At 34.8% G+C, this 20,712-nt stretch overlaps 1 protein-coding gene across 1 annotated transcript in view; it reads left to right on the top strand.

Annotated features, from left to right (window-relative positions):
- Positions 1–20,712, top strand: part of LOC134530922 (protein sly1 homolog) — a 60,879-nt gene that overhangs the window by 23,790 nt on the left and 16,377 nt on the right. The window contains exons 8-10 of the mRNA XM_063366235.1: positions 4,723–4,813; positions 8,620–8,755; positions 19,828–20,012. Of these exons, the coding sequence (XP_063222305.1) occupies positions 4,723–4,813; positions 8,620–8,755; positions 19,828–20,012 (412 nt within the window). The remainder of the gene's footprint in view (positions 1–4,722; positions 4,814–8,619; positions 8,756–19,827; positions 20,013–20,712) is intronic.

The following is a 20,712-nucleotide window of genomic DNA, read 5'->3' as shown; positions in this document are numbered from 1 at the left end:
GTTTACCTGTGCAGTATTGCGGCTGCCATGATGGTTGAGTTCTGGTAAACGTTGAATACTACTATTTCAGACACGTGTGCAAAAAAAAGAGAGAGGTTTTTGGGTTAAAGGAAGATGTAAAATTATTATAAATATTACCTGTAATGTAAATAAAGTGATGTCAATTTGTTTTGTGCTTTAATAGCGAGGACGAGACTGATTTAAAAGAGAGGTTTTCCCTGATCCTGTTGTCGCAGCCCTACTGTGTACTTGGCACTAGCTACAACATGATCCTTTAGTTTTCTAGAGATCCTTAGCAATACAGGACAAGGCTGTTTTTTTGAAAGATGGGGATGTTTAATGTCAGTACGTTATGGCTCGGGCCAAGACTGTTTTCAGCCCTTATGGTGTTTGCCTTATTTTTAGTGTGGCACCTCTACAGTAGACAATTATTCCATTCATATTACAATAGGGATGGGCCGGTCGAATCCTCGAATCCTCGAATCCCACCGAATCTCTAGTATTCGAAAGATTCGAAATTCGAGGGAAAAGATTCGGGATTCGAGGAAAAATATTTAAAAACTTAAATGCTTACAATTTACTTGGCCTGTTCACGTTTTCCTTGGAACACATCCTATTGAGGTACACTAGAACCTCGTTAATACGTGATGGTCGGGACCGAGATAATCACGGATTACCAAATTTCACGGACTAGTGATTAAAAGCACGGAAGGTCTTGTCAAACTTCTCAGACACCGGCATGCAGCTGGGTTAAGGCCAAGGTCATGTGACGTATCATCTACCGAGGCTTACTGCGCATTGGCAGCAGATGGATAAAAAATAGTAAACTCCCCACTATTCGTGTTAATTGGGACCCGCCGATGCCCGGACAATTTAAATCCTGTAAAAAAAAAAAAAAACGGATAATCCGTTCATGGTAAGGGCCGGCCGTCTTCGAATTAGTGTCTCGGCTTAAAAAAATACAGCACTGCCTAGCCATTAGTTCACGGTCATTTACAACAGCCGAAGAGAGAAAGATAAGATCGTGCTGACCTTGCACCCCCCCTCCCTCCACAAACCCTCTCCCCGTCCCTCTTCGTCGAGCCGAATGCCAGCCAGACGCGTCACTCGCCAGGCGCCTGCCGTGCGTTGGCGGGTGGAAACAAACAAAGGGAGGCGGGAAGCAGAAGTCAGGACATCCCCCTCAAGTTTAAAGAGTGACAAATGTGATAGCTGAAAGGGGGACGACACAAAGGGTCGGTACAAACAGCGTGGCAGAGTTTGGCGGCCCACGCGATGGCTTGCAGTGTTTGCCGGCCGCCCGCTTGACGTTAATTTTAAGGGCTGACAATTTTTACTTCTCTTTTTTTTCCTGCTCTTTTAAATCGTCCCGGATTATCCGATTCCCGAATTAGCACGTTACGGATTAACGAGGTTCTATTGTATTGTACTTTTAATTCTTTATTATAAAAAAAAAATTATGAAGCATGTACTGATTGGGAAACTTACTTTATATTCATGAACATGGATGCATTGTCGCTACATTGGCATTAAATAAGGCATAAATCACAGATATATTCTCAGAATATGCTAAACAATAAAATAAAGCACATTTAGGATCTAGACTAGTAATATTAATCTTGTTTTTTTTTTTTAAATAACTTTACCGAGAAATCTTGTTACTTAGTAATACAACAATAATGCTGACTTTCATCACAAGTTACGGTCACACATGTAGTAATAACAATGAAATAATGAATGACAAAAATTAATACATTATACAATTATTATTTTAATTGCGATTAATTTTAAATATTCTGGTACACGTTATATTTATGAATATTTTTAGGACAAAGTTTGGTTTGTGTATACTACCAACGTTAAAATATGTATTAATTGAGAATTCCACGATGGCCAACCAATGAATTTGTTAGCCAATCATTTTGAGCAACACAAAAAATAACTAATATTAATATAAAGAACTTTAATGGGTAAACTAGAGAAAACACCCCGTCACTTTTAACTTCGGGCATATTAATCACTATGCTTTAGTGAGGCTTAATTTTAAAAGACGCACGACAATATTTCTTATGGCCTAAAAGCATTGAAGCCAAGATGGCGCCTTTCAATTTCCATTAAATATTTCAGGAAAGCATTTATCTTCATTTGGGACTTTAAACAAATGTCAAGTTGGTAACTACAATATATTGTTCCGTCGGATGTTGAATTTCGTTTTCCGATTTCCGTGGATACATGAATCACTGTACTCACAGATAATGCCTGAATGGCTTAAATCCACCTAGTCGGATTCTACAGCAATTGATGAAGTGACCAGATTCTTACGTGATCCTACAATTAACCCAGAAATAAACATCCTCCAATACTGGAAAACTCAGTTTGCATGTTCACCCAGGCTACATAAACTGTCCAAAAAATATTTGTGTTCACCACAGTGTTCTCTGAACGTTTGTTCAGCACTGCAGGAAACATGTGAACAAAAACGGAATCGTCTTGATCCAGACCGTGTCAAAATCCTTGTTTTTTTTAAATAAAAATTTAAAGGGTTAAATAGTTTTCCATAATGTTTAATTTTTTCTCTTAACTTATAAATTATTTTATAATTAACCCTTGAGATCTGGATTCGGATTCGAGGTACTGTTTGGGATTCGAATTCGAGATTCGGATTCGGGAAAAATGGGATTCGACCCATCACTATATTACAATAATAATGACCTTACTTTGCCACACTGACAAGTCTCTCCTATCATTGCGTAACTCTTTTTGGGTAACAAAATATAAAAAGTTCCACATTCATCAATATATAAAAATATATTTTTGCTCATAGCCAGACACAGTGGTAGGCAAATTTGTTGTCCTCCAACATGTGACAGTCTCGTCAGCAACACTTTGTGACACTCAACTAAAATTTCTGTATGCTACTACACTATGTGGGCTTGTTACCGAAATACATATGTATTTCTATCCACCCATTAGAAGAATGAAATGATATTTGAAGATTGTTGGCTATTTCTTTAGCTTTTGCCCTGAAAATTGTGACATTCACAGGAATGCCTAGGGCATGTTGTTCTTTAAAGCACTGCAGTAAAACACTTTCAATTTTTTTTTCTTAAGGTACCATTTTAAACCTCTTATGTTTTGATAAGACTTTGGCACTGCTTTTTAAAATTTTTGTTTCTGTTGAACATGATAGTACTGAGTGATGATGCTGCAGTTCCAAGCTGTTTTGCGAGTGCCACATGCGACAACATTTGGATATTGTCAATTTTTCTTATTAGTTGTAATTTCTCTTAATTTTGTTTCCGAGAACACAGCTTCACATTTAATATGCCCTGCCCTGAATTCATTATGGTATTAGTTCCTACCAAACACACACTGTATTTAAATAATCATATGACGATTTTAAAACTTTCAGACCACATGCTACACAAACGAAAGCATAACATTTTTTACAGCATGCATTTCCATGGATGCGCTCACTGGCTGCAGGGCTACCAGTACAAAAATTGTAGAGGCTTGGTCAAAAATTTATTGTTGCTTAGGTCAAGATATCCTCATGCCTACAGCACTAATGTTTAGACAGCCATTTTTGCAGAATGTTCCACAATTAACATTCGTTGTTATATCTATGATCTAAAATTTTTGATTTTTGTTGTAGTTCTATGAATAATGACAGTGTGTTTCCAACCATGGGAAAGAAACTCTAATTGCAGAGACTGAGACCTAGTTTTTTGAAGTAATTCTGGGCCCACCTGCTATATAGTAGCTTTCATAATATATTACTAACATAGCTATATTGATTGTGAGCAGAAATGCATTAGCTTTTATAGCCAAACAAACAGTGATAATTAATTCACTTTATTTGGTAGCCAATTATTTAGTGGTGTGGAATAACAGTAATTTTTTAATCTTCTACTTATATTTAGAGCATGCTTTTTAATTACAAAACTTTTTATTTGTAAAACTCTTTTACTAAGCGCTTAGTTGTCGAATAGTTAAATTAACATCATAAACATAAAACTTTGGATTTTGGTCTAGCCCGAGCTTTTTTAGCTAGTTGAGCTCACCCAACAAGATAGCATAACATGTCGCACAAAAATTGGATTCAGTTTCCACTGTAAGAGTCACACTTCTGTATCTCCCTCCTTGTTCTGTGTTTCTAACATTTTACACAGGAAATTGTGGTGCATTGTAAATGTTATAAGTGAGATGAACATACACGTGGCCATATGGTGAAATTCAAGGAAGTGGCAAATACGTATGATTTTAAAATGCGGGAATTTATTAGACCGGGTTAACTGTATATTGTGGCTAAAGTGGAAATGGATAAAAAATGGTAGGGAGTTGTTAATGATAGGGAAATGAAATACACGGAGGTGGTTACAATATAACATGACTCCTAGCTCCTAGAGTAAAGTATGGAGGTAACTAACTCACTGTGCGTGCAGTTGAACTTGGAACCAAATTTCACCAACCGTGTTTGAGTTATGGAAGCTTCTGTGGAACTTGGAAAGTTGAACGCATTTATGCAGTTATAAATATTTCAAGGAATATATTGTGTTTTACCCATTCATTAATGTTACTGTATGGGCCACAATTGGAAAGTATTAAAAAATATATATATATCTTTGTAGTGCCAGTGACAAATTTCTCACTTATCAGCATCCTATTCACTATTTCATTATTGTGTATTATTATAGCTGTCTCTGTCTCTGGTCGTTACAGCCCATTCCCAATCGTCGCAGAAGCTATCCAAGAAGAATTGGAACATTACAAAAACTCAGAAGAAGAAGTGAAAAGGCTTAAAGCATCAATGGTGAGTTGATACTGTTTCTGTGCAATAATATGAACAATAAGCATTCTTAAAGTTTTATATCTAATTTACACATATGATGACATTACATCAAAATGTTCATAATGTCCAGGTTAGATTGGTTTCATTGTAAGCCATTGATTTTCTTGTATTAATTGAAGATTCAAATAATTATGCTTCATGACAATGAATGAATGAATTAAGGTTTAATTTTTGCATTTTTGGTAAACATAAGGAGTGATGAAAGAAGTAGTGACAGTATTTATGGGTAGGATAATGAGAGCACCCTGAGAAAATGTACAGGCTCACAGAATTTTCTATCATGTTTTGTGCCTACGAAAAATCCAGGTTTTATTCTGCCGGTAATTGAACCTGATTACCTTGATTGGAGGTGAGTGATCTCAACCACAAGGACTCCATTCCACAATAATAATTTTATTTATTTGTATATTTATTTATTTTGAATTTGAGTGCCTACAAACATTTAAAGCCTTTTAAGAAGAAGGTGCTTAACAAGGGCACTAGGACACAATATGGAAAAAAGACATAGAAAATAAAATGGAATAATATTTATATAATCAATAATACACTTTTTAAAAAAAAGTGTTTGAATTATTAGTGCAATATTTTGTCTTTTCATGATTTCTGTAACTTAAAATAACTGAGTTGTTGTGTGTTGAAAAACAGGAACTTGCAGTCCAATTTTTCAAAAATTTTGGAGCAATGGTAATAATTAGGGATGGGGCGACCGAATCCAATATTCGCCGAATCCGCCGAATCCTAGGGATTCGAAGGTTCGGCGGGTCTGATATAGGATTCGTCAAAGGATTCGGTTTTTACTATTTACGGGAAAAAAATACAGTAAAAAATACAGTAAAACTCGCTTACGAGGTCCCGCATGGTAGGTTTTTCCGTATAAAGCGTTTAATTTGCCCGAGGTCTCGTCATTTACGCCATTAAATGTGTGATATAATGTCCGTTAAAATGTTTTCTGAAACTTCTTGTCTCAAATAATGGCACACGTAAATATGAAGAAAAGACAAATGAACAACAACATACGAAGAAATATGGATGATGTACCATAACTACAGTACAAACCCAATAGTTATTTTAAGATAATTACCATAAAAAGAACTAAAGATTCTTTGTAGAATACCATAATTACTACAGAAGCATGATAGCTACCATATTTGCACTATAGTTACCGCAACAACTGAGATGTATATTTACCGTGATAGTAATGTATTATTTATTTATGACATATTAAATTAAAGAACATTGTTTAAAAAAAAGATGATGTTAAACTTTGATATGTACGGTTGGCACATGTTGCTAAGAAATAATGCGATCTGAAAGAATGCAGTACTACTACGAAAAGTGAAAATGGTACTCGTGGATTTTTAGGTTATGGCAGTCTCTTTCGTTTTTCAGTAATATCGGCCGAAAATTAACGAGCGTACTGTATCGGAAGTCGGCAGAAATGCCGATTCAACTAAATATTGGCAAAATCGGTTTCTTCAATACAGCTCTACATTTAATGACATGAGTAAACATACTTCAGACTTCAGGATATTGAAAAAGACTTTAATTTCCATGTAGGTTTATTGTGTGTATGTTTTTTTTGCAAGTGTAAATTGAATGAAGTAAAATGTTTTTATTTTTATTACTTTCAATTGATTAAACTTTAATGACCAGTTACAGATATGTATTTATGACACTAATTTTGAGGTTAAGCAATTTTACTAAAGCATTCCAGCCATGCAGGTTGCCAGCGAGAGACGCTTCTCTTCTGCTGGAAACACTATCTCCAATCGTAGAGCTAATTTAACTCATGAACGTGCAGAACAAATTATTGTTCTAAATGATAGATTAAAGAACAGAATTTAATACTGTGTGACAATCTCTCTCAGAATTATTGTGCTGAAAAGTGGAAATGTTGAAACAATGTGAATGTACTTTTCAAACAACATGATTTTTGGTGCTAAGTTTGTTGAAGCTCAGTAAGGACTCCAGAAAAATTGACAAGGGTGAAATTTTTCCAAAGATATGTTACATTTACACAAACATATACTTGGTTATGTTAGTTGGATGATATCAGTTACTAATGAACCAATGGAAACAGGTAAGATTCAATGAAAAAAAATGTTATTTTTTTTCTAGCAGTGCAAAATGTAAACACACTCTGTAAATAGTTACCCAAAATTAATAAGCCCACTTCATTTTAATACTTTATTCAAACATGATATTAAGTTTAAGATAAAAATAATTTCCCAAAAGTGTAACTGTACCACAAAAGCTCGAGCTCGGCTCGAAGTAAAATTCTTAGGCTCGCAGACCTCTAGCTTATTTATAGAAAAAATCCTAACCGCTAATCTGTACTAAAACTGAAATTTCTCAAGAAAAAATTGTTGTCTTTATATACACTTATACCAGAAATGTACCAATCTACATGTGATAAAGTCAAGGGACTTTTAGTGCAATCAGAATACATCTCACTTACATTAGATATGTGGACATCATCTATTAAAAGATTCGGGTTTGGGTTCGAGATTCGGCAATTCCAGTCGAGGATTCGAGTTAGGATTCGGATTCGAGGAAATCAGGATTCGCCCCATCCCTAGTAATAATAATAAAAAAAATTGTACTTACCACTTTTCTTAACTGCAGTGAATGCATGTTCTGGTCGTCAAGGGTTTTCCGTAGTGGATTGCTCAGAAAGGTTGTTAAATACTCTTAGGTATTTATTAAAAACATAAAAATATCTTTAGGATTCCTTAATCCCTCGTACTTCGTAACCCATGTGCTAGACCATCCCGCAAAGTCTTACTCTATAGTCTGCCTTGTAAGCTGATAGCAGAAATTGCAATCCATGGTTGTCCGGGCCTGCTGCTACTCATGAAGATTATGACTTGTATGAGTTAAAACTGTAGTAAAGGTGAAAGGTGTTAAGTTAGAACATTGCTAATACAGAAAACTTGATTGATTGCATCAGTGTGGTGTCCAGAGGGACAGACGCTAGAATGATATTAAACGAGCATGACGTCACAGTGCAGTCCATACGTTAGCTAATGCCAAAGCACTGGTAAGGAAAGAATATGACATATTTGTCAAGCAGGTTGAGACGTGGCTTATGGCTGGCAAAATTAGTTTTTTCTAATCTAATTTTAGTACATAGCATCCATTATGGATGTCTAAGATGTTTATTTTAGTCCAGTGGAATATGTAGGTACTGATGTCATTGTTGTCTGGTACAATTCAAACTGCAAAACAAGTGTTCCAAGTTTTTTATTGTATTTTAAACTGTCATTTTAATATTTAAATTAATTATGTTGCATATGTGATGTCTAGCTGCTGACAAACAAATACGGTATATTTAAAATATTAAAAAAAAAATTTTTTTAAAAACATTACAGAAAAATGTTGTTTGTGTGATCCTAGACAAAAATAATTACTACGAAAACACCAATAAACTTGTAGCCTAGCAAGAAAATACACATTTTAAAGCCTTTATGAAATTTATGTTTTGGTGCCTCAAATTTGTGTTTGTACTGTTTATTCACTTAAAAATTTTAAAACATAAAAAAAAAAATTGTGGAAAAATTAGCTTAGTCACAAATTTTACTTTTGCATGCACTTCTATAATTAAGTAGTAGTAGATTTTAAAATCTAGTGATTGTTCCTGATATTTTATAGTTATCTGATATTTTATAGTTATCTGACATGTGGACATTTGATTTGTAGGGTGCTGTTTACTTGTGATGTTGCTAGGAAATGTGTATCTGTGTAACAGTTAGAATTGCCTGTGTCAGGGCATTGACAGTGAAAGTGATGCAGCATTTTCCATGGTAACAGACAACACAGCCAAGCTGACGTCAGCAGTCAAATCCCTCCCGCAGCTGCTAGAGAAGAAACGACTCATAGACATGCATACAACAATTGCTACTGGTTTGTTTATTTAACTTTTCCTGTATTATTTAAGTGTCTCACTTAGGACCATTAGTGAATTAAAACTGCTATTCATACTTGTAAGCAATGGCAGGGTTCCAGTTGACAACAAAAATCTAGAAAACAAAAAAAACTCAGAAAATTGCATGGAGTTTTAAAAACCTAGAAAAAAAAGGGAAATTGAAAATCCTTAGTTTTTAAACAACATGTACCTACAATTTTTAACATCTTAAAATGGTTGGCATTTTGATCATAAAATCTTGTACAGTTAATAACCTGCATCTGATTTTTACAAACATTAACGTAAGGGATACAAACCACTATGTATTCATTTGATTCCAATAAAATATTTATATTTGTTGTTAGCATGATCTCAATCAGTACTGCATGGCTTCAAAATTTGATCAAAAAAGTATACATGTTTTAGTGTTCTTTTATACAGTGTTAGTGTTAAGGAAGCACGCTGTGTAAATACTAGGGATGGGCATGTTGATTCCTCGGTGCTTCGATTCCACCAATTATACTTGGAATCAGAACTGTCAATTCTCAAACTGTAAGAAGGAATTGTATCATATTTGCAATGTAGAATGGTAGGTCAAAAGAACTGCCAATAATTTGGATGTAAAATAGATTCACATAAATTGATTATTTTCACAATTGCGTATTTTCCAGCCAGTAAGCTGACAGAGTTTACGAACTCGCCTAGCACTAATATACTAAAAACACGGTAAATCATTTTACGGTTAGATCACAACAACAAACCCTACATTTATCTGTAACACTGTACTAACGTAAGTTAGATTTCTGTACTTGCGGGGAAAACATTGTAAACACATTTCAATATAACAACTTTATTTCATAAATACAACATTAATGACTTTTCTCTCCTCTCGTTAAAATAATATCTTTCACGTCAAACATCAATGAGCGATCATGACGCCATGTTGAAGTAAATAATTTAATGCACTTTGGCCAACTGTATTGTTCAAAACATTTTAGTTTTTTCTTTAGGCTCTTGTATACTAAAGCTAATTTAGTACCGTATTTGCTCGCGTAAAGGCCCCGTACGCGTATACGCCCCCCCCCCCCCCCCCCCCTCGTTTTGTAAATTTGCTTTTATTAAATGTTAGTTTTTCATACCTGAAAAGAAAGAAAAATCTATTTTTTCCTCCAAATTCGCGTATAGGCCACCTCCCCTTTTTTGTAGTTGAAAATTTAGAAAAAGAAGGGCGGCCTTTACGTGAGTAAATACTGTAATTTCATTTTTGTTTTATACTTTTTCATAAATATTTTTCGCTTAAAAGAAGTTAGTTATTAATTGGATTTATATGTGTATAAAGTCATTAAATTGACTGCCAAAGATTTATTTTTGTGCATAACTTGTTGCTTCTTGTGTGTTAACTAATTTTTGTATAAAATGTACGGTTTTCAAATTTGTGTAGACATTTCATTTTCCGTTATCATGATAGTTTGCATTATTATTAAATCTATTGTGAATTGAATCATAATAAACAAAATATATCTCTCATGATCAGATACAGGAGAGAAGAATTTTACAAGAACACAAAATCATGGATTTTGATCAGTATTATGTATTTCGCAATACTTGCAAGCTTTTCACATATAAATTTTCATAAAATGTACGCATATTTAGATTTTTCAAGTGTTATTCTTTAGGTTAACCTTCTGCTTGAATTTCTATAATTTAATTGAGAAAGATAGTAAGATTGGGAATTAGAATCTAAACCGAACCTGGAATCGAGAGAAATTGTGGAATCAGAATCGAAGAAATGTGGAATCGACTATCATATTAAAAAACTAGTGATTGGTAAAATCCCAATTTTCTCGAATCAGAATCTCGAATTGAATCCCAATGAATCCTTTGAATATACCCCTCAAATCTGAAACTAGGTCTCAGGGGTTCAAAATAAAATAATGTAAAAGAAATAAAAAAAATTAACTGTGCTGTTGAAACATTAGCCCTTTAAATGTTACATTCATGAACTAAGTTTCCAGAATCATTACATAGTCTTATTTTTTTTATATCTAATTACATGTTATAATACACTATCCTGGGGAATGGTAACACGACAGGTATGAAGGAAAATATTGACCTTTTAAACTTCAGAGATTATCAGTGTTGAATTTTTTAATTTACTTTATTTCCTATAATATATTTTTCCAAATATTTTTCCTTTAAATATTGAATCCTTTGAAATACTAAGAATTTGGTGGTATTTAAGGATTTGAAGATTTGATTGGCCCTTTCCTAGTAAAAACTGTGTACAGTATTTTGCTGTAAAACATTTTATTGTCCATTCTGATGGAAAAATGTTAGGTGGAGGTGGGAAAACTGGGAAAAGTCATGGAAATAGGCTTAAGTTAAGTGTGGGAACCTTGGACACAGTAGTCACTTGTTGCCTTCTTTTGTCTACTGTCAGCAGCTGAGATAACTGGTAAGTGTTTCTTCACCTACGTCTTGAGACTGCCGATGGCTGCTGAAAAATGAGGTTTTAGTGTAGAGCTGGGCCGATCACCTATTTTGCCGATCATGCCGATGCTGATCATCTGCTGTCGATCTTGCCGATCTTCTGAGCCGATTAGAGCCTTTCAAGTACCTCTGATTTCACGTAGCTTTTGACGGATCACTATAAACGATGAAATATTCCCAGACAAAACTACTTTTCATTGACATGATTACTTATAAATCACCACACACACAATTAACTGCATTAAAATGTAATAAGGTCAAACCATATCTTCAACATAATCACAACTCCGTCATTCTGTGATCCGTGTGTGCCGGTAGACGTCAGCGATGATAATTTTATTGCCCTTACTTCCCCCCAGTGCCGCCAACAAACTTTCAATAATTCCCGATTGTAAGTTAATTTGTGAATACGAAATACAGTAGAACCTCGTTAATTCGTAATGGTCGGGACCAAGATAATCACGGGTTACCGAATTTCACGGACTAGCGATTATAAGCCCGGAAGGTCTTGTCAAGCTTCTTAGACACCAGCGTGCAGCTGGGTTAAGGCCAAGGTCATATGATGTAACATCTCCCGAGGCTTACTGCGCCTTGGCAGCAGATGGATAAAAATAGTAAACTCCCCATTATTCGTGTTAATTGGGACCCGCCGATGCCCGGATAATTGAAATTCTGTAAAAAATAATAATAATAAACCCGGATAATCCGTTCACGGTAAGGGCTGTCTTCGAATTAGTGTCTCGGCTTAAAAAAATACGGCACTGCCTAGCCATTAGTTCACGGTCATTTACAACAGCCCAAGAGAGAAAGATAAGATCGTGCTGACCTTGCACACATAAATATTGGGTAGCCCCCACCCCCCTCCCTTCCTTCGACCAGCCGAATGCCAGCCAGACACGTCACTCGCCAGGCGCCTGCTGTGCGTTGGCGGGCGGAAAGTAACTCAGCAGCACGTGAAACAACATTCAAACAAACGGGAGACGGGAAGCAGAAGTCAGGACATCCCCTCAAGTTTAAAGAGTGACAAATGTGACAGCTAAAAGGGGGGCGACACAAAGGGTCGGTACAAACAGCGTTGCAGAGTTTGACGGCCCACGCGATGGCTTGCAGTGTTTGCCGGCCGCCGACTCGCGTGACGTAAATTTTAAGCTCTGACAATTTTAGCTTCTCTTTTTTTTCTGCACTTTTAAATCGTCCCGGATTATCCGATTCCCGAATTAGCGCGTCACGGATTAACGAGGTTCAACTGTACCACTAAATGGGGAACAAAACTCTTCATCAACCAGGTTTTTATACAAAAGAAAAATAAGCTCAATTTCCCGCTAAACAGGGTAAGAATATTAATTTTCCTAAACAAAACTTTCAATAGGCCATATTTAGCGAGAAAAAACTAAATAGATGAATTCCCGAAGAGGTAGACTAACCACGAGACTACTAGCGTCATTAATCCGTACGAATTCCGTCGCGCGACGCGCTTCACTCTAATCTCTGACGTCACATAACCAACCTAAACAACAGTCGCCATTCGCCATTGCGGTAATATTAACCGTAAATGGTAAACAAATACATAGTTTTCGGTTCGTAAATGATAAATAACTTTGCAAATAGTATAATGGAAAATTATTTTACCGAAAGTACAGTAAATATACGTGGAAATTGATACTTATGTATGTAACTGTTCAATGTTTATAAAACTTACGCTATTTGTTTACTTTATTGGTATATTTTTATCGTGTGTGGTTAGTTTTGAATTATTAAATCCTATTATTTTTCGATGAATAATTGAATTTTCTTCCCGAAAAGTACCGTAAACAAACATGGAAAGTTGTTAGGTATAGGTAATTATTCATTGTTATAAGTTTGCAGTAGGAGACCAATGATCGGCTCAAATAATCGGCTACGTTTTGCCGATCATTATGATCGGCAAAATTAACCAAATCGGCCGATTATTACGATCGGGGATCGGCATCGGCCCAGCTTTATTTTAGTGTCTGGATGGGAGGCTTTACTTCCCACTAAGGCACTGGTGTGTGTGAGAGGGAGGGTAGGAATGTTTCTGGAACCGTAGGCAGTGGTGGAATTTGACGATAATAGTAGCTAATCCTTTAACTTTTCTTGTATTTCAACGGATATATAGTTTTCGAACAGCGTCCCTAAAAAAAATCATTGGAGTATCAAGGAATCAAATGTTTTGAAATATGTTTGTAAATAAATCGTTTTTAATTAAAAAATTTTTTTTTCACACCAAAGTAAACAACTGGCATTTAAATAGCATTAACAATTGCCATTATTACCATACACTTAAGAGGACCATACACATCCAAAATAATTGACTTGTAAATCAAAGGTGTTCTATGATGGTTTGCTACTGCCCTGTAACCTCTCTGCTGTAAGTATAACAGTGAATGTGGCTTACATTGACAGCTAAAGAGGGTAAGGAAAAGGGCTGCAAAGTTCTTTACCAAGCTTTCATGTGCAAACTACGTTGTATAATCCTTTACCCTCTCTTTTAGCAAGTCACCAAATATTGTAGCAGGTCAATACAGGAAACTCAGGCTTTTAACATGGCCTTTTAACTGCAGCAACCCTATTGGCTTGGCCTGAAGAATGCCCATTAAACTCAAATTCCTGTATTCTTATTACGATGGGCGATCTCGGCATAGATTTTCCCTCGTCGTCTAAAAAGTTTTTTGTCCCAAGAAATTAATTTACACATAATAAATTTGTATTGAAACAGTGTATTCATAACCTAATCAAGTTTTCGCAATATACAAAAATTTATTGGCTTTAATATCATGAAATAAAAATGACCTAACTTTAATCATTGACAACAAAAGGACACAGATTATGCAACTTTTAACGGTGAAACATATTAGCTCAAACCTTAACTTTTAAACACTTTTTTGGTAAATGATTCCATCACACATAAAAACAAAACACTGTTAACTTGCCACTAATTCCGCTTGTCTAATACAATCTTCAGTATCAAGGGGAAAAGCTAAAGGTATCAACATTAAAAAGATATTGGAGATGCATGTGTTAGTTACTATTCTTTTAAAGATATAACTCTGTAAGAAAACTCAAACAAGAAATATATATTTAAAAATCTTCATAAAACAAAGCAAAATCCTGATTATTAACAAGTACAAACAAGTAACAGAAAAATTATTAGGATCCTGGTTCTTATTACTCAACAGTTTACTCATCATCTAAGTGAGATCTCAATGAGGGGAACTTAGCTGGAAATGGACAGGATGTCATATCTGCATTGCACATTACACATTATAGCGACTATAAACTAGACATAAGCCACTGCATTCACACTCACATACCCTAACATAACCATTTGACCACAGCTCTGTGTCGTATGTTACACAACAATTCCATAACCTCTCACTTATATTACCGATAACGTCCAATGAGCTGATTACTATCTACATAAAATATTTCAATCAACAATAGCATTGATCCAACAAGGAATGAATACAAAATATTTTTAAATACATTTTTATTTTAGAAACATATATGTGCCTATAAAAATATTAACTGTGTAATCAAAAAATTTCTCCACCTAACTGAGCTGTTCACAACTGGGTTTGTCATACCATAGTAATTCTCAAAAAGCCCTTATTATTCACTTCCAAAATGTGCATAGCAGCCAACCACTAAATTAATATACCATTGGTTAGGCTCATCACTCTTCTGTAGCATTAAACCAAAATATTGAATTATCTAAAATTATAACACTAAAATACGTGCTTCTATCACAAATACTGCTCTGAAATATAAATCAGACTAGATTTGGATTAAAAATAACAGTAATATACATATGTATATGCTCCAGTTTGTATATGTAAAACATCACTCTGCTTCTATAATTATACTAGAACTAAATTTACAGCACCATGGTTTAATCCTACTAATATTATAAACGCGAAAGTTTGTAAGTATAGTATGGATGGATGGATGTTTGTTACTCTTTCACGTAAAAACTACTGAATGGATTTGCATGAAATTTGGCCTACAGCTAGCTTATAACCTGGATTAACAAATAGACCCCATATTAATATGAAATTCCATCCCTAAGGGAGTGAAAAAGTGATAATTTCATTTTAGAACAGAAAAAATCATAGGTCATAGACATACAAATAGTGAGTGAGTGAGTGTCATTTCTCTATGTCTGCCACACGATCATAGACATAGTAAGGTCTGGCAAATTCATATTTTTCTCCTTGGTGAGACCAGTCTGCTTAGTGGAGCTCGCAGCGGCTAGCAAAATAAAGGTGCTAATAAAAGTTTTGTTCTTAACTTCGTCAATAGATACAGTTGCCTTGAATTTTAAACGCACCATCGTTTGATGCGTTAGTCATGTCTTTAATTTTGGTTTGTTTGTGCCATATGCGTTCCTATACCATTCATCCGATTGCGATGGAATTTTGGTGATTTGTTATGCGCATGCCCATGAAGGTTACTGAGACGGTATAACTATTTTTCAATAGTTGGAGCACGAATCGTGTCAAAAAATGTGTTTATTTCATTTTATAAAGCGGCACTTGGTCTGTTTTTGTTGTGTAAGTGTGCACGCATGACAAAATTTTTTTAAATATAAAAGAGAAACAGAGATAGAGTGATTTATATATATATATGTATATATATGTGTATGTGTGTATATATATATATAGAGTGAGATAGAGACGGAGAGATAAGTTATGATAGAGCGAGGTATAAAGAATGAAATGGGTTAGATAAAGAGATATACCTATAGATTTATAGAGCTATATAGACTTATATATAGAAGATATAGAGATAGTGGGAAGTATATATGTAGATATAAAGAGATAAATAGATATAGAGAGATACATAGATGTAGATAGAGATAAATATATATAGAGAGATGGATAGATGATTTGTAAATGTGGAACTACTTCAAACATATTACAAAACAAAACTGAATGCATTGCAATGCAGGCCGAGCATTAGCTAGATAATGGAATCTTTTCAATATTAGTAATCTCTTATCTTTCAGCTTTTTTCTATATTGCTTTATAAAGTCTAAATTAGTACATACAGACCAGGTAAATAACTATAAACTGGCAGAACGTCTGTCAGGATCTGAAAGTGATATAAATTAATTTTCACACCTGACATTCAAATTAAGAAGACAATTACTAACTACACCCTGTGTTCAGCCCGGGCAACGCCGGGTATTGCAGCTAGTATGTGATATACTTATAATTTAACTTAAAAAATTCAAGACTCTGAAGCATTACCACTTTTAGACTGCCTACTGTTATTGGCTTGTATATTCAATATTTCTTCTCATAAACAAATTCAGCTGAAGATTATATATTTTATTTTAAATTCATAAAATAATTTAAATATAAAAAAATTAAAATTTATAAATTTACTACCAGTTATTTAAATACTCTCTCTCTCTTTATATCTCTATCTCCCTCATAATTTTACAACACTGTCCAAGCGTTGCATGGCAATAATTTTATGTCTTAACAAGAGTCTAAATTTTGTTATTACACCACAGGTTTATAAACCAAACCGATTTTGAATCATTGTGCTTCAATTCTGTTTTTGCTACTGACGATACAAATATCCAAGCACAGGGCCAAACAAACTAGAATCACAAATAGGAAATTCGCTAACACACCCAATAATAACAGGGAGAAAATGGCAGAAACTTTGTCTGGAAAAACTATAAAAATCTCCTGCATAACAAAAGATAATGAATTTCCAAGTACTGGGTATCTACTAATAACTACAGAAAATGGCCATACTACTCATTTCATGGCTAACACAGTTTATTCTTCTCTACCACCTCTGTCAACTTACTTGTAGTAATTTTGCAACATAGTCAAAATGATGTATTCCCACTTACTTATGCGAAGATCTCAGCGACTGATCAAGAGTTCTGACCGCCCTAGGCTAATTATGAGGACGCACCCCCTCCAGGTGACAAGTCAGTGTTTGTTTTACTCGTGCTTTTTAAATTTCAAAATTTATTGTTAAAATCAGGGAGTCCCAAGCTTTTTCAGTTAACAGTGCATTTAGTTTTAGTGTTTTGTCTCTGCCTAGTTGAAATATGTAGGGTAGATGCAATGATGCTAGATTAATAGTGCATGCGAAGACATGATTTCAGGTCCCCCCCCCCCATCCTCACGCCCTAGGCTGCAGCCTAATTAGCCTAAGGGTTAATCAGACCCTGGAAGATCTACCTGAATCAGCTCAACATCTGAGCCAAACCAAACTGTACCGAACAGCTCAGGTTTTTTTCCATACTAGAACAAAAGATCATGACTGACCAGCTTTCAAAGCTGCCCATATTGCCTATACAACGATTTTGACAAGAAGTTACCTCTTGATATGCACATTAATTTAAATGCCAATTTAAAAAAAAATGCCATAACTGCAGTAAAACGACAAGCCCGAAGAATCACCACTATTCATATTTTCACACTGGAGCTAACCACACCAGATACACTTTAAAACATTGTGCATCTTGCATCTCTCGCAACTTCAACCAGGCTATATTGTCCAAGTGTAAAATTGCACATCATCAATTTTAATGTACATTATTCCTGACAGCAAATTTCTCCATCCGTCCTTCCTGGCTACTCATCGTCATCCCTCCTAACAACAACTGCTAGCAGATGAGCGGAATACAAAAAAAAAAAGGGTGATAAAAGCAGTACCAACCACACAGCACAAAACTCATGAGCTACTCTCCGAAGTTAGTCAAACCCGCCCGGACATCCGTGACTTCACCTTGGTGTTTCTAACCACTTGCACACAACTACTTTGGACAATACCGCACATAGCGGTAGCCACAGGAACTACAACCGCAATTACAACACATGCTCATAGATAGCGCGCGGAGTACTGAGGAGACCTACAATGACCCGATAACCAACCAGCAGAATAACAAACCAAGTGACGAGCGAATAACATAGTTGCGTAGTATTTTTAATGTCACTTACTCAAATTAACCAACCAGTCACAACAACAAACAAAATTCGCTTCTTTACATATATCCACACACACCCAATCAATTACTTTTATTAGAACAGTTGAAGTTGTTGATGATGATTATTTTCTTAAACTATAATGTTAAACTGCAATAGTAAGTTATACAAACAAATGTTAAATTTTTTTTATAATTGATAGGAATTGATCCTACTAACACCAAATTAACTGCCATGCACTTTAGCATGAGGTTAATTACAACACATAACCATACACATAAATTTTGGCTTATCAATTTTGAAGTCTCAAAATTAATTTTTTTTTAATTTGCGACTACTAAAGTTTATAAAATGTATTCCGGAATAGTTTTACTAACACGGTGATTTATTAGGCACACCGATATGCTTGATACACCCACAATGTTCATGTGAGCGAATGCATATGAGGTTAATGCTGCCAAATGCTGATTACTTCAAGCAGTTAACAACATCGTAATTGTTGCAACCAAACAATGCACAAACTTTTCCAGCCATAATAAATAACCACAACTGCAGAAAACTTGAAAATAAGTACATTGTAAATATTCAAAATACCCTTATCCCAAATGCTCTAATACAGTAGAGTGCTTCATAACGTAACTTCCGTTTTTTTGATCACTTTCCTAGATTGTCCTACTGCAATATTTGATGTCACTTTTGTCAGGTGTTACCATGGCTAGATGTCATCGCTTTGTGAGATCAGCCGGCCTAACAGCTGAAAGAGTAGAAAATTTTGAAAGTTGAGGGAACTGGTGGTTTTGCAGTTTTGGTCGAGATTTTTTAATCTTCAGTGCAGAATCTGAATCGTCTAGAAGTTTTCATGCTAATTATAAAAGTAATTAATTGTCTTGTTTGTGTTGTGATGGGGTTTTGATGTCTAGCAGCATGGGTAAAGTCTGCTAGCTTTTCAGCCATGTGATAACTCTTGTAGGCTCCAAGCAACTCGGATTCATGTTGTTCAGAGATCTTGTGTGTGACTGTAGATGTGCTGCTGAGTGAAAACTAGAGTGAAGATTTTATGGTGAATTGTTATAAAACCAAGAAGAAGAAAAAGAAGAAAAAAAAGAAATTTTGCAGAACCTGTTAGTGCATCAAACCATGTTATAACACCAAAATGCTACTTAATCATGAAATTATGGTAATTACAAAAAAAAATGCAATTTTTTGAAATATCAAACTTAGTAAATAGAATTTAATTAACACGAAGTTTACCTCCGTAATTGTATAGAACATATCAATACAAAAAAAATTAATTCCGTGTTTGGTTTTGTATCTCTTAACAGTTAATGTGTATGTATGGAATCACTTTTGCATTGCTGATATTGGTACATTTTCATACACGTTAATGAATGCTGATTTATTTCTATTGTCCATAGTAATTCTGTTATCGTTACAATATTTGTCATATTTATTTAATAACACACTGTCCGTGTAAAAAAAAACAGTATTTATAAGAATAAAAATTCTTGTTCAAACAAGAGTTTGAGTAAAATTAAAAAGGGAAGCATAAAATCCTGTGTGCAGCGATAACGAAGCCAGTTGGAAGGAGTGGTTGTTGGCGTGCGCAGGCATCCTAAACACCATCAAGACCCGGCGCCTCGACACGTTGTTCGAGTTCGAGGAGAAGGTGATGAGCAAGGCCGCTCTGGACCGCAGCCTCATGGACCTGCTCACGGACCCGGAGGCGGGCAACCCCGACGACAAGATGCGGCTCTTCATCATCTACTACATCTGCTCCCACTCCATGACCGAGGTCAGCCCGCAGCACTCGCTGCAGGTCACGATGGTCGCCCCGAAATGAACGAAACAAAACTGAATGACTGGTCACAATAATTAATGAGTAATCCCAAAACAGACAGTAACAGTTAGGCTTCTGCGAATACTTTTTACTTATTTCAATTGGATATCACAATATTCATGAATGTTGAGTAAATTTCTAATCACATTTTAACATGTAATGAATTTTTTTTATTTTTTTATTTTTTCATAATTTACAGGAGTCCAAGAAAAATTGATCCAGACTACAATAAAAAAAAAGAGGTATAAAATAAAGGAAATTTAAAAATAAACTTGCCAATGCATTTTCTTAAACTTGTAAAATTTTAAGTTTTAAATTTTGTTGTCGATCTGGTTACATACATAACATGGAATATTTTTAATAATTTTAATCACAAGAATTGATTATTTGTTAAATATAAAACAATGTGTGAATAATGTTACAGTACAAATCTAAATTTCTCAATAAATCATCTTACATATTTTTTTAATAATTTTTTTTGTAAATGTGTCCGACATGGTGTTGGGCTATCTAAAGGTACCAAATAATTAAATATAAAATGTAGAATAGAATATCAAATTATTCAGGAATATTGAATATCAAATTATTCATGATAATTGGATATTTTTTGAGTACGTGCAGACCTCTAGTAACAATGCTTAAAGTCGGCTAACTT

The sequence above is a fragment of the Bacillus rossius genome, chromosome 3 (assembly GCF_032445375.1).
Source record: "Bacillus rossius redtenbacheri isolate Brsri chromosome 3, Brsri_v3, whole genome shotgun sequence".
In the NCBI taxonomy this organism is placed as follows: Eukaryota; Metazoa; Arthropoda; class Insecta; order Phasmatodea; family Bacillidae; genus Bacillus; species Bacillus rossius.
Note: the sequence above shows the minus strand (reverse complement) of the source record. Positions and strands in the feature narration are given on the sequence as shown.